The sequence below is a fragment of the Cyprinodon variegatus genome, unplaced genomic scaffold (genome assembly GCF_000732505.1).
Source record: "Cyprinodon variegatus isolate N-32 unplaced genomic scaffold, C_variegatus-1.0 Scaffold49, whole genome shotgun sequence".
Lineage (NCBI taxonomy): Eukaryota > Metazoa > Chordata > Actinopteri > Cyprinodontiformes > Cyprinodontidae > Cyprinodon > Cyprinodon variegatus.
In genome coordinates, this window is record NW_015150502.1 from 185,484 (window position 1) to 198,726 (window position 13,243).

General features: G+C 36.8%; 1 protein-coding gene across 1 annotated transcript; it reads right to left on the reverse strand.

Annotated features, from left to right (window-relative positions):
- Nucleotides 1–11: 11 nt before the first annotated feature.
- On the reverse strand, nucleotides 12–10,474 carry LOC107082274. The gene is made up of 5 exons (XM_015370874.1): nucleotides 10,400–10,474; nucleotides 4,133–4,207; nucleotides 3,958–4,020; nucleotides 1,681–1,734; nucleotides 12–1,597 (listed from the first exon to the last, which is right to left on the reverse strand). The coding sequence occupies exons 1-5, from the start codon at nucleotides 10,472–10,474 to the stop codon at nucleotides 293–295; spliced, it is 1,572 nt and encodes a 523-aa protein (XP_015226360.1). The 3' UTR covers nucleotides 12–292.
- Between the last annotated feature and the right edge of the window lie 2,769 nt (nucleotides 10,475–13,243).

The window sequence follows — 13,243 nt, forward strand, 5'->3', positions numbered from 1 at the left end:
TTAAACCTCAGCTGATGTAATTAGGGACATCCCCTTTTCTTCAATAAATAGCAAGGAGAAAGCTGAAGACTGCAGAGTGGGGTGGAGATTGTAAACTCCGCAGTCTCCTTCCTATTCTCCTCGCGAGTAACTAAATTAATTGTCCCTGTGCCTTCTTTCTTTCCCTGTATGTATGTATGATGTTTTAGGTGCTTAGACCTGACAGAAATAGTATCTAACTCTGCTTGTTGAGTTAGCAGACAGCTTTTTTTCAGAAGTCTGCTTTCAGTGCTTTCTTATCAACTCAAATAAACTATTTAATTAACTTTTTAAGGTGGACGTTTTTTTGCACCTCCAACCTGACTTTATCCAGCCATTGCTCTTGTCCATTTTCCTTTAGATTATCCACAAGCTTTTTAAATATGGTGATCAGTGGATGGGCAAACTCAATCACGCTCCTTGTAATCTTTGGAAACCCATAGCCATACCCGCCAACGTGCTTCGCTATAACTGTGCCCTGGCGCCTGTTCCTACCGGTAACCGGAGAGCCTGATGTTCCTTCGTACATGGAAGAACAATAAGTTGTCACCTGGTTTGCTTTGAATCCACCCATTATTATGTCATTAAATCCTTGGTTCTCTGCAATAAATCTGACAGAATTCTCTGTGATAATCAAGCCTTTGTATTGAGCTAAATGCTCTTCCTTAACCTTCTCCCTATTTTCTTTGTTAATTATAGATGTGTATTTAAAAGTCTTCTCTCCTCCGTAAGGATACCCGATGATACAGATATCCCCACTCCCCAGCACTGGTCCGAATCTCCTTAGGAGACCTGGTGGTACTTGGGGTTGCTTTGCTCCTTGGCCTTTAGGTATGAGTGCAAGGACCACGTAATCCAGCATTACATCAACATCGACAAATGTTTCCTCCACAGTAAAGCTGCTGGTTTCCTCCTCGTCTCCTGCTTCATCCAGAACCGGGTCACTGCCACTATCACCTGGTCCCTGATGAGGTTTTCTCTTGTTGGTTTTTTGGTCAAAGACAACATTGACCTCTTTGGGAACCAGCAGCTTATTTAAATCCTCAGGATCTCTGAACAGATGTGCACTTGTCATGATAAGCCTATCGACGAGAACAAAACCTGTTCCCTGACACACACCATCCACAATGATTTTACAAACAGATCTCCCTATTTCTTCACAATTGGATTCCCATTCCTCTTGACTGAGATGCTCTTCGGTCTTGAGGTTTGGTGTTTCTAGTTTACAAGGATCTGTAGATCTGCTCTCCAATGATTGGTTCCCATCTGGAACTTCAGAAATCACCTCCCGATTTTGTGTTTCAGCTGCTCTCCTCGAACCCTCTCCAGTCACACTCCCTACATTTCCGATGCCTTTACGGAATGTTTGCGACTTTTCTCGGTTATAAGTCGGCGATCGTGTTTTGTATGCTTTTGGAAAATGGTTGGCGACCTTTTCTGTTGACAGGGAGATTTTCTGCAGCTTTTCCACTAAAAGCTGGGCTTTCTGATCTAGTTTTAAACCGTCCTTGCCCGTTATCCTGTTCTTCCCCTTGATGTTGGAGTTGACTGAAAGAGGTTGATGATTTTGATGTTTGGTCTGCAGAAAATCAGGATTTACGAATTCATTTAAAGATTTTTAACCTATAAATACAATATTCAGCTTTTTCAGGTTTTACTCACCATAGAACTTCCACCATTGGTGTCCCTTACTCCCAGAGGGGTTGATGTATTAATCTGGAACATATAAAAAACATATATGTTGCTGTTAAATCTTTTAGTTTAATTTAGATAACTATCCAAGCTGCTTAACTAAAAACCTTTTAAACCTTTTAGTCGGGCGATGTACTGGGCTATGTTGTCGGAAAATTTTTATCTCTCTTCTATTATATATTAATTATCCTATTTACTCACTATCACTCACTCAGTCTGTTTCTCTCTCAAGGCCACACAATTCTCTGCAGGATGGTGTTTGTAGACCAGACATAGCTTCTTCCCATAACAATCCAGATTCTTTCTCAAGGTTTATTCATAACATGTTACTGTTAACCAAAGTGTCTGTAATTTGTTATGACTCTAACTGCTTTCCATTGTAGTAAGTAGGGGGGGACGAACCCTGCCCAGATCGGAACAGAGCAGAATGCTGTGCCATGAGTGCTGTATGATGAACTGTTCTCTCTTTGTAAAGATATGAAGAAATGTGCCGACTGAATTAAATCCATCGATATCCGTTTATTTAACTAGGATGAATAGTTGAATATTTTTTTTCCACGAAAATTGAGAATCTCTGCATCAACACGGTCAAAAACAGAACACCCTCTTCTACAAAATGCAAGTTATGTTCCCCCTTTGTCATATGGTATTTCTGTATAATTTAAATTATTATTAAAGGTAATCAAGGGTGAAGGGAGCAAATCTTTGAATTTTGTAGGATCTAGTTAAGAATAAGTTTCTAAAAATGGTTATTCCTTAAAAAACACCCTTTAAACCATAAAAGTTAATGACATTCATTACTGTATTTTTATGGTAATAGGTTTAGAGCATAACATGCTAATAAGTACCATAAAACTGTTATAAAACTGTAATAGGTGTAGTCCATATAAGAAAGTATAATGAAAAACCAGAATACGGAATTTGTATGAGTCTTCTTCTTAATACTTTGCATAGATCGGATACTTAGTTTCACTGTAAAAGATTTTTATCGCAGCATTAGGCTGATTTACCTCACGTTCGAACACAAAAACCTTAATTTGGATTCTACGTCCCTCTAACTTTGAGGAAAGGGCTGCATTTCTCTTCAGACATTGTCACTACCTGATCAGTCCCCGAAGCACAATCCGTCCTGCCAATGAGCCATCAGCACATTGCCAGGGTCGCCCTCGATTTTATTTTGTTAAAAAGACCTAAATGAAGTTTTTCCCTCCCCAAAAACAGTAAATGTACTAAAATATAATATGTTAAAGGTTAATAATGTATTTCCTGAGAAAATAAATGCCTTAAAATGCTTTCTGTTTTATCACTCGTCTTTTCCCGATCTGCACCGGAAATGTGATCCTACGCTACTTCCAGTGGCTAACTTTTTCGACTTTGGTTTTACACATAAATCAAGTCTTTTTGAGATTTATGTTTTCATGTCGTTTTAACCTTATGCTATTTAGCACGGCATCTAAATCATGCAGATAAACATGGTTTAATTACATTTTGCAGGACTGCTCTAAGCATGTCCGATGAGGTCGTCAGAAAAGCAGTTTAAGGAAGAAAATGTAAAAAGAACAAAAATGGCCCAAAAAAAGCAAAAAAACGTTTTTTTAAAGATGTGTATTAGTATTCTTTAGTGAGTTTAGGATAGAAATAAGTAGTTTTACCACCATAATTACATTATTTATGGACACCCGGATGTATATCTATTCATATCACGCATGCGCAGGACGGATCATGCTTCCGGGGCGGATCGGGTAGAGACAGACATAGCAATGGCCAACGCTTTGCGCTATTGGCTGATCGAATCAGCGCTATTTACGTCTCTGATAGGACACACCTACACACAGCCTGCCTCTCAGACATTCTGATTTGTTCGGAGAAAGTTTGAATGGGGGAACGGAGTGAGTTGTTAAAAGCAACTGGAGGGGAAGAAGCAGTGCTGAAGGGCTCAACTAAGAACAAGCTACTTCTATTCATTCCTGTTCGTCACAGATACTTTTTTCAAGCTATGTAATATAATAAGAATCTCCATATTTTTTATGTTACAAAGGGTAATAAGGTTTTGTCCTGGATTCCAATAACACTATTTTGATTTTTAAAGTATTTCACTGAGGGCCTTATAAAGGCTTAAACAAATTAAAATACAGTCTCTGTAGCTGGAATTCTTTAATATCATTTTATTTGATCATATGAATGATTGAGGACTAGTTTAATCAAATACAATTAACAAAAAACTAACATTACATTTAATTGGCTCACCTGGAGAAATGGATCTCCCTTTGATCTTTTATTGGGTGGGCTGTGGGCTTCTCCAGGAGGGATCTAGTGAAAAAAAAAAAAACAGAATAAAGGGTCATAATGGTCTGCAGCTGCTCATTAAACCTATGAAAGATGCATATATTTACATAACAAACACTAAGTACTGATGACTAACATTTTCTTGATCAGGATGGGTCCTGATGTCCTTCTCATTTTCTGTTTTCTTTCTCTTCCTAGAAGCCATCTTCATCTGCAGGCAGAATGATAAATCAGGGATCAAAAAAAACATGAGGTCGTTCAATAGCAGCTATAGAAGATTAGGACTCACCATCTTCTTCCTGGGAACAAACTAGAGACGCACCGATCCAATCTGATACCTGGGCTGATATCCGATACCGATCCGATTCAGCCGCTGAATGGATGAACCATATATCTTGCCATGTGCCTGAAAGCTTTAGTCTTGCCTAAAACAATGTTAAAAAAAAGGGAACAGATTAAGACAGGAATAAATTTACTTGTTTTATTTATTAAAAATAAGCAGCAAAAAGTAAGAAATGACAGTTTGATGTAAAGTGCACCGGATTGGATCTCTGATATCTGTCAAATCACCGATAACTGATCCAGGTATCGAATCGGTGCATCTCTAGAACAAACAGAATCACAGCTTTAGATGCTCTGGCTGAGAAGTTCAGGAGTGCTTCAGATTAAACAATGAACAGGCCTCCGCAAAAAAACCCTGATTCAATTATTGATTTGAATTTTTTGCTGCAGGCAATTTAAGAAAAGTTAAATCTATATTTTTTTTTTTTCATAACGCCGCATTTTTGGCTTTACAAAAGCAACAACATCATAACTACAGGTGAGTGAGAAGTTTGTTCTCAAAACAGGAATAAAATCATCTGTTGTTTTGAACTGACGGGTTTAAAGTTCTCCGGCGTAGCGGCGGATTTCTGGCAACTGTGGGTGGGGATTTTTTTTTTTTCGGTAGGGAAAAATAAATCGTCAAACTAAGTTTCATAGCAACATCAGCGATAATTCTGCCTGCTATGATGACGTGTATTTTGGTGCATATCAGACTTAGACTTAGACTCAACTTTATTTATCCCTTGGGATTACCGTAATTTTCGGAGTATAAGCTGCAACTTTTTCCCCATTTTTCGAACTTGCGGCTTATATAACAATTCTGCTTATCTATGGACTTTTACAGCTAACAGCCACTAGGGTAATACCTAAATCTATGGATTTTACCATCCACCATGTTGACATCACATTTGCTTCAACACACAAGTACGGTAGCCGCGCCCGCGGGAATGCGGAGGTCCTCCGGAAGCAGACTTCTACCGCGAGTGGTACGAGACAGAACGACAGCGAGAAAGACGGACATTGCAAGCGCAAAACAGTTTGTGTTAAAGATAAAAAACCTGCGGCTTATAGTCCGGTGCGGCTTGTATATGTACAAATCAAGCAATTTAGCCTCTGTGGCTTATATTCAGGTGCGGCTAATAGTCTGAAAATTACAGTACAGGGAAATTACGGTCAGGGAAATTCTAGTTCCAGTAGCTTATATAGAGCACAAAGAGTTAAAGCCAGATGCCATTAAAGATATAATATACCACAGAAAAAATGTATATAGTACCAAAAAAAAAAAAAAAAAAAAAAGTTATAATATCCTGGAATATGTTTCCCTCAATTATAAAAATATCTGCACAGTAGAGAGCTAATGGAGAGACTACACAGTGGCTGACATGGATTATTGCACTTGCACTGCAGAGATATACTGACCATATAAGTAAGTAAAAAATTACACAGGCTACACAGTAGTGGGCATGTGTTTTGCACAGTGGGAGAGAAGAATATTGACAATCATTGACCATAGGTGATGTTTTCCATTGGATGTCCAGAACACATTACTACCCAAAGACAAGTGTAGTAGGAAGATGGAGGATGGGAGCAGGTGTCAGTTACAAGAACGAGTTGCTGCCAAGATAGCAAAAACAACAGTGAATTGCAGCTTTTAGACCTTAGCAAGACGCAAGGTTCCCAGTGATAGGGTTTTTTTATTTAGATGCAGTTGCATTAGAAGAAATGGGGTTGTGTATTGAAATGCATATTTCAAAACGGACAGAAAAGGTTTCCCCGGTACACATAGCTAACAAGCCAGCTGTTAACAGAAGCATGGCTGCCAATAATGCGGTGCGGTAGGGAAAAGGCCGGTTATCCAGGGCGAACAAACTTGACTAACAAACAAATCCCAGCTAAGAAACAGCTAACTGTAGCCCAATCTTTTGAGAAAAACCTCGCATATGAGAGGAATTGAGCAGGGTCTCTGCGAATAGCCAAAGACATTGGCTGTGTCCGAAGGTCCGCCCTAACCGCGCCGTAGGGCACTATAGAGATGTAGGGCTCTATAGGGCACTATAGAGTGGTTACGCCATTTTAGATTCATTTCAATACAATTCAGTTTACTTATATAGCGCCAATTCACAACACATGTCATCTCAAGACACTTTACAGTTCAACCAGATCATACAGTCAAATGGATTCAAAGATGAGTGTTCAAATGTCTAGGGGACGAAAAAGTAGTGGACTCAAACTTTCCCACAATGCACCTTGAAAAGTAGTGATCTTCCATGGTCATTATTAATAATGCTGATTTTGTCAACATACCGGTCCGTGGCTTCTCTATTTAATGTGTCCCGGTAAATTCCAGATCCTTTTCGGGTTTTTTAACATCTTTTTTTCTCTCTACTTCTACGTCTCTTCATTCAACAACAACATTGTATCAGAGCTATGTTTACGTTCGCGTAGCCCTCAACATGGCCGCCACGTCCCACAATGCAACGCGGATCCCAAGCCCTATATGGTCTGATAAAGAGTACATTTATATACATGTTTAAGCCAGGTTGATTTAACATTTAAATATGATTTCCCTACGACTTTAGCTATAGAGCAGAACAGGAAGATGCTTTTCTTAGCAAACCATTTTATAATCTCAATCATTCGCAGCTAATTAAAAATTTTATTAGGTTTATCACCGCCCATCCCCCACCCCAGTCCCCCTTTAAATCACTTAAATCCCAACAAACTTGACTTTTATAGCAAAATAATTCACACTGATTTGGTAAAGGCAATGCAACCATCCTCACACCTGCAGACATAATATCTGATCATTATGGTTTTATCTCAAACTACTCCACGTAAACGGGATATTTTGTACTTACCAGGAATTCACTGCAGACCTGAACTATGGTGAATGTGAAGAAATTATGCAGAAAAAGGAAACAAAAACTAAAAGCATGACGCTGGAGATGTAGTTACAGACTATTTAATGGATTTAAGCTCAGTGAAGCTGCAGAAAATGCCATAAAATGCTCTTTGCTGGGCTGCAGATCTGCTCTCTGCATACTTTCGCTCTGGCTTCAGGAAGCCGGGAGAAAAAAAAGTCCCGCGAAATTAGTTACGTTCAAAGTAGCTGGGAAATTAAAGTTTCACAGAACGAACAGGGAAATCTTTAACTTAGAGCTGTGAGGTCCTTAAAGTGATTCAGTTCGAATAGAGACAGTTTCGTATGTTGCTTGGTAAACAATCCACTGAACCAGAAGTGGTTTCTTGCAATAATGATAGTAATTGTACTCTCACACCAACATGAGGTTATCATTCCAAAATGATACCAAAACATGACAGAGAATCCATATGCACCTTTCTTCTAAGCAACTTTCACTTTAGAAAAAGTCTTCATCATTAGATTATACTCTAAGACGTGATTTTTTTTTTCTTCTGATGAGTTTTTAACGACGGAGCCACAGGATAAATCGGGGTAGCAATTCCCACCACAAGCAAAGCCCTTGCCACCCCTGGTGAAAATGCTGCAACAGCATGAGTTCTATCTAAATAACTGGTTAAAACTTATAATTTCCCAGTGCACGTGAATGCAGCATCTCGCAGCACGCATTACTCTTCTGTCTTCTCATGAGTTAAACTACATGCTGCTGCAGGATATGTGAAGAGGATTGTGGTGGTATATAAGTTCATTGATAATAGAGTGAACCACTTAAACAGCACAGGCATGAAAACATTGGACTTTATAAAGTGGGGATCAAAAAAGCCCTTTAACCGCCTCCAGTGTCCAATTACTACATGTATTTAAAAAATGAATGATTAACAATACACTAGATTAGATCATAAAAAGAGGAGTTTCACTGGTTTTGCTTTCTGTATGAGGTGCAGTTTAATCAGGTATTTCTTTGACTAGTGTGGACGGAAAATTTAGATTTATCTCGTTTCATATATTTATTTATGCTTTTGAAAAATGTTTTTACTCATTCTGTTTCACCTGTAAGGCCATAAAATATCTGAGTGAGAAGTTATTTGCATACAAGGATTACTTATTCCATAACAGGCCAAAATCTTTCTCAATAATTGTTATTGTTTAACCAAAGTGTGTGTGATTTGTTTTGACTCTGACACAAACCTCCCAGCTTTTTCCTCATTTTAAGGGAGACAAACTCTGTCTAGGTCAGAACAGGTTTGATTACCAAGGACAGTATAATGAACTGTTCTCTCTTTGCAAAGGTCAAAATAAAGTGCCTACTGAGTGAAATCAATCGCTCTCTGTTTATTTAACTGGGGTGAATAGTTGAATACTTTTATTCCAACTACAATAGGTACAGAATGAAGTTTTTTTAAAGCAAAAATCAGATGCAAATCCGGCCAAACTGATCCCAGCCCCTGCACTGCAAAAGCCATCTAAAAATGAGACCAAATGTCTTCAATTAAGTGTATTTACCATTAATTTGAGTAGTTAAATAAGATAATTTGCCAATGTAATGAATATTTTTAGTCTTAAAATGAGATAATTAGATAATACTTACTTGAAATAAGACAATGCAATTGTGTTTTCTTATTTTAAATGTAAATTGTCTTGTTCCATTGGCAAAGTTTCTCAATTACCTCCTCAATTCAAGTATAAAATGCACTTATTGCAAGAAAAAAATATTTATTTACATTTCAATTTTTTTGCAGTGTGGGTCAATGGAAGCTGGATGAGGAAATCCAGAAGAAAATGATGAAGAAGCACAATAACAAGTATATTACCAGCAGGTCAAATAAAGAATATTCAACCATAAACTGAGTGATTCTGACCTGTCTAGTAAAAACACTGCTAGTTGGATTAGTGTTTTTAACTTAAACTGAGAATTATTCTCCTGGCAGACACTTGACAAGTCCACATTAATCAAAAGAAGCGTATATATTTTGAATTTCAGCAAAATTTATTTATCAAGATTTATCTTTTTGCTGTAAGTAAGCAAAGGCAGTAAACTGTTTCCCAAAACCAGTTATAGTCTGATACTTACACTTACATCTGTTTAAATCTACACTGTTACATTTTTTTTTGTGAATTTGCGATTAATTTCTGGCTGCTAATATAATTACCTTCACAGTGATCTATAGGGAAAAGAAAAAGAAAATAATATCGGGTCAAGCGTGATTATTGGTTTCAATCGATGCACTGCCTAAAACACAGGTTGGTAACCATGGTAACACAACATCCAAACATTACATTACCTTATTTCACATAGTTTCAAAAGTGTGCGACAAAAGTAAGAGCTTGTAGCCTGGAGTTTACAGTAATTTTAAGCTTTCCAGTGGTATAAGTTGCCAATCTGTGTGGCAAAGCTCTGCATTCAAATCATTTTAGATAGCTGCTGGTGCTGCTGGGTTTCTTCACATTCGCCTCATTTGCACCTATTACCTGATTTTCTCTGTGAAATAACATTTACCATCCCTCCTTATGACATGCGAATACCATAAGGATAATACTTTTTTCATGCACACCTAGCAAATAAACTAGACTTTATTCATAACTGCAGCTGCAGCAAGATATTTCATATCTTCTAGATGCAGTGGCGGTTCTAGACCAAATTTTCCGGGGGGGGGGCATTATGTTTTCATGGGGCCACAGAAAAGCATGAAGCAAAAACACATGTAAAGGGATTGAAATATATTAAGAGAGCTGCATGAAGTGAAATTTCCATTAAGTTTAATTAAAATTATATGTCTTCCAACTGAAAGTATTTATTTTTGACTTGAAAATGTTCATTTGGATTATCGTTAAAAGATCAAATAATAATGTAGGAATTTTACATATTTTTTTTTTTAAACTTAATTTAAGTTAAAATTACAGTTTTCTATCAAATCAGAATTGTCAAAAATTAGACAGTTTTTTTTCATTTGTATTGAAAAAAACATTTAGCAGATGAAAACTGGGATCCTATCTCAATCCCACTGAAGCGATCACCTCATTGTTTTTAAATATTTAGTAAAACAGAATTTGTAAAGAAAAAGAATGAAATAGATCCAAAGGACCTATCAGTAACCAGGTCTTTTCCAGCGCATATCGTCATTTATTTAAGATTTATTCATATATTTATGTCTTCAGTACAGGGGCCATAACAGGAGCCAGGACATGGTCTACAGGGACAGTGGCCCCCATTGGCCCCTCTCTAGAACCACCCATGTCTATATGTCTCTTGAGGAGAGTGTGATCTATTCTATCTGTTGGGGTACCAGCATGTTGATTTAAAAAGCTCAACATGCTGATAAAGAAGGCCAACTCTGTTCCAGGAACTCCTCTAGAGCTTAACCCTGTAATGCCAAATGTATCATATTTGATACATACGGTTTTTGAAATGTTTTGCGTCTGACACCTTTTGCATAATTTAATGGTAAAAACTTTGCTCAAAATCCTATTGTACACAATCAGATAAACCTGATAACAGAGAGCAGAACACTACACAAAAAATAATCTTGACTTATCGCATAGTAATAAATTATTAAAATAAAAAACGTATTTCTGTTTTTTCTTTTTACATATTTTGTTAAAAGGCCAAATAAGGACTTCAAAGCAAAAAAAAAGTAATTTTCTGTTTTGTTTTATTATTGGATCGGGCTTTAAATGGTTAAGGAGATTATTATTACGAGGCCCTGTCTCTTAATGCAATTAAACTGCATTTATCAAATATATAAACGTTAAATCTCTGTACTTGGGTAAAGAATATCCCATAGTTCTTCATCTAGACAAGATCAAATTTAATCTACTGTATCTTAGTCGTTCTCTATGCTTACCATCTTTTTGCAATTTCTTGGTAAGTCAACTCTTTTAATTTTATTATCCCCTTTTTACAGATCTTTGAGAAAAGATTTGTTTATACACTTTACTACCAGCAGGTGTCACTGTTGATGTGTTTTCCGAAAGCACCAAGACTTCCACTATTAGTAGAGTTCTTTTACTGCAGATTTGATGAGGTTTTGAAGGGGAATTTCACCTGATTTAAGTGTGTTATATATTATACATTGAAGTATTCCTCAAGCTTCAGCACTACAGGAAATATGACAATAATTTGGAAAAGCTTTCTATCAGTGTGACCTTTTAGGACACACTGATAGAAACACTGATAGACACACTTTGTTCATTCAAGAAAGGAAAAAAAATTGGAATCATTACATTTGCAGAGACGTGATACATATTTCATTAATAGATGTTTTTAGTTTTGGACAGTAATTTTCCAGGCCATACCTCTGCAAACAGCTAAAATAAATAAATTTATTCTTTTAACTGATTGGTGGAGGTTATTTACTGTACATCTGTAAAGTTTTCATATATCTGCAGGTGACTCTATTGTCCTNATTATTGGATCGGGCTTTAAATGGTTAAGGAGATTATTATTACGAGGCCCTGTCTCTTAATGCAATTAAACTGCATTTATCAAATATATAAACGTTAAATCTCTGTACTTGGGTAAAGAATATCCCATAGTTCTTTATCTAGACAAGATCAAATTTAATCTACTGTATCTTAGTCGTTCTCTATGCTTACCATCTTTTTGCAATTTCTTGGTAAGTCAACTCTTTTAATTTTATTATCCCCTTTTTACAGATCTTTGAGAAAAGATTTGTTTATACACTTTACTACCAGCAGGTGTCACTGTTGATGTGTTTTCCGAAAGCACCAAGACTTCCACTATTAATAGAGTTCTTTTACTGCAGATTTGATGAGGTTTTGAAGGGGAATTTCACCTGATTTAAATGTGTTATATATTATACATTGAAGTATTCCTCAAGCTTCAGCACTACAGGAAATATGACAATAATTTGGAAAAGCTTTCTATCAGTGTGACCTTTTAGGACACACTGATAGAAACACTGATAGACACACTTTGTTCATTCAAGAAAGGAAAAAAAATTGGAATCATTACATTTGCAGAGACGTGATACATATTTCATTAATAGATGTTTTTAGTTTTGGACAGTAATTTTCCAGGCCATACCTCTGCAAACAGCTAAAATAAATAAATTTATTCTTTTAACTGATTGGTGGAGGTTATTTACTGTACATCTGTAAAGTTTTCATATATCTGCAGGTGACTCTATTGTCCTTTTTTCTGATCTCCCTTTGCAGTCAGCTTGGCATCTTTAAGGGGGACGCCATCCATCCATCATCCCTAGGAAGTCAACAATCGACTCATCAGACATGAAAAACTTAAAGAAAGATATTTGCCTGAAGAGCAACAAAAAAAAAAGTCTGTAAAAGCATGTCAAAATATATTCCTGCTTTATAGCAGGAGCAAAACATCCATCCATTCATTTTCCATCACGCTTTATCCCATTTATCTCCAACTGTCTATGGGCGAGAGGCAGAACACACCCTGGACAGGTCAGGAGCAAAATGTAAGAATGCGAAAAAAATTAAAAACTTTGTTTCCAATTTTTAGGACATTTCGCTTCACATCCAGGAAGTGTTATAGTTAAAATATATATATATATATATATAAAAAGTTTTACATTTTCTTTTTTCTATTTTGGAATGACTGACCTGGATGAATGAGAATCTTCACCAGCATAAAGATAGAAATAAAAGAAAGCTGATAAAGATCAGATTTGCAATGTTAGTAAGTTATATTAATGTAGATGATGCTGTGGAATGTGTGTGTGTGCAGACACATTCCAAAAAACAATCCACTGGACTTTGTTTCCAAGTTTGAAGACGTTTTGCTTCCCATCCAGGAAGCTTTTTCAGTTCAAAATGTCAGAATAATCGTTGAGGTCGAGGCTTCATAGAAAACATGCAAATTGAACCAGAGGAACATGTCCGCACCTTAGGATTGTGGAGTCGTTCAAGGTTCTTAGTTAGCCTGCAATACCCAATACTGGGCTATGCCTCTGAAAGGTCAATTGTTGGCTGGGTTGCCCAGGCGACAGGAGAAAAAACATCTTCAAACTTGGAAAC

Bases quoted from the DNA above. Each gene is read 5' to 3' on its own strand.
- LOC107082274 (XM_015370874.1), bottom strand. From the start codon at position 10,474: ATGGGTGGTTCTAGAGAGGGGCCAATGGGGGCCACTGTCCCTGTAGAC. The intron at 1,735-3,957 runs GTGAGCCAATTA...TATATGTTCCAG, and splicing joins AGGGAGATCCATTTCTCCAG to ATTAATACATCAACCCCTCT. The intron at 1,598-1,680 runs GTGAGTAAAACC...GATTTTCTGCAG, and splicing joins CCAATGGTGGAAGTTCTATG to ACCAAACATCAAAATCATCA.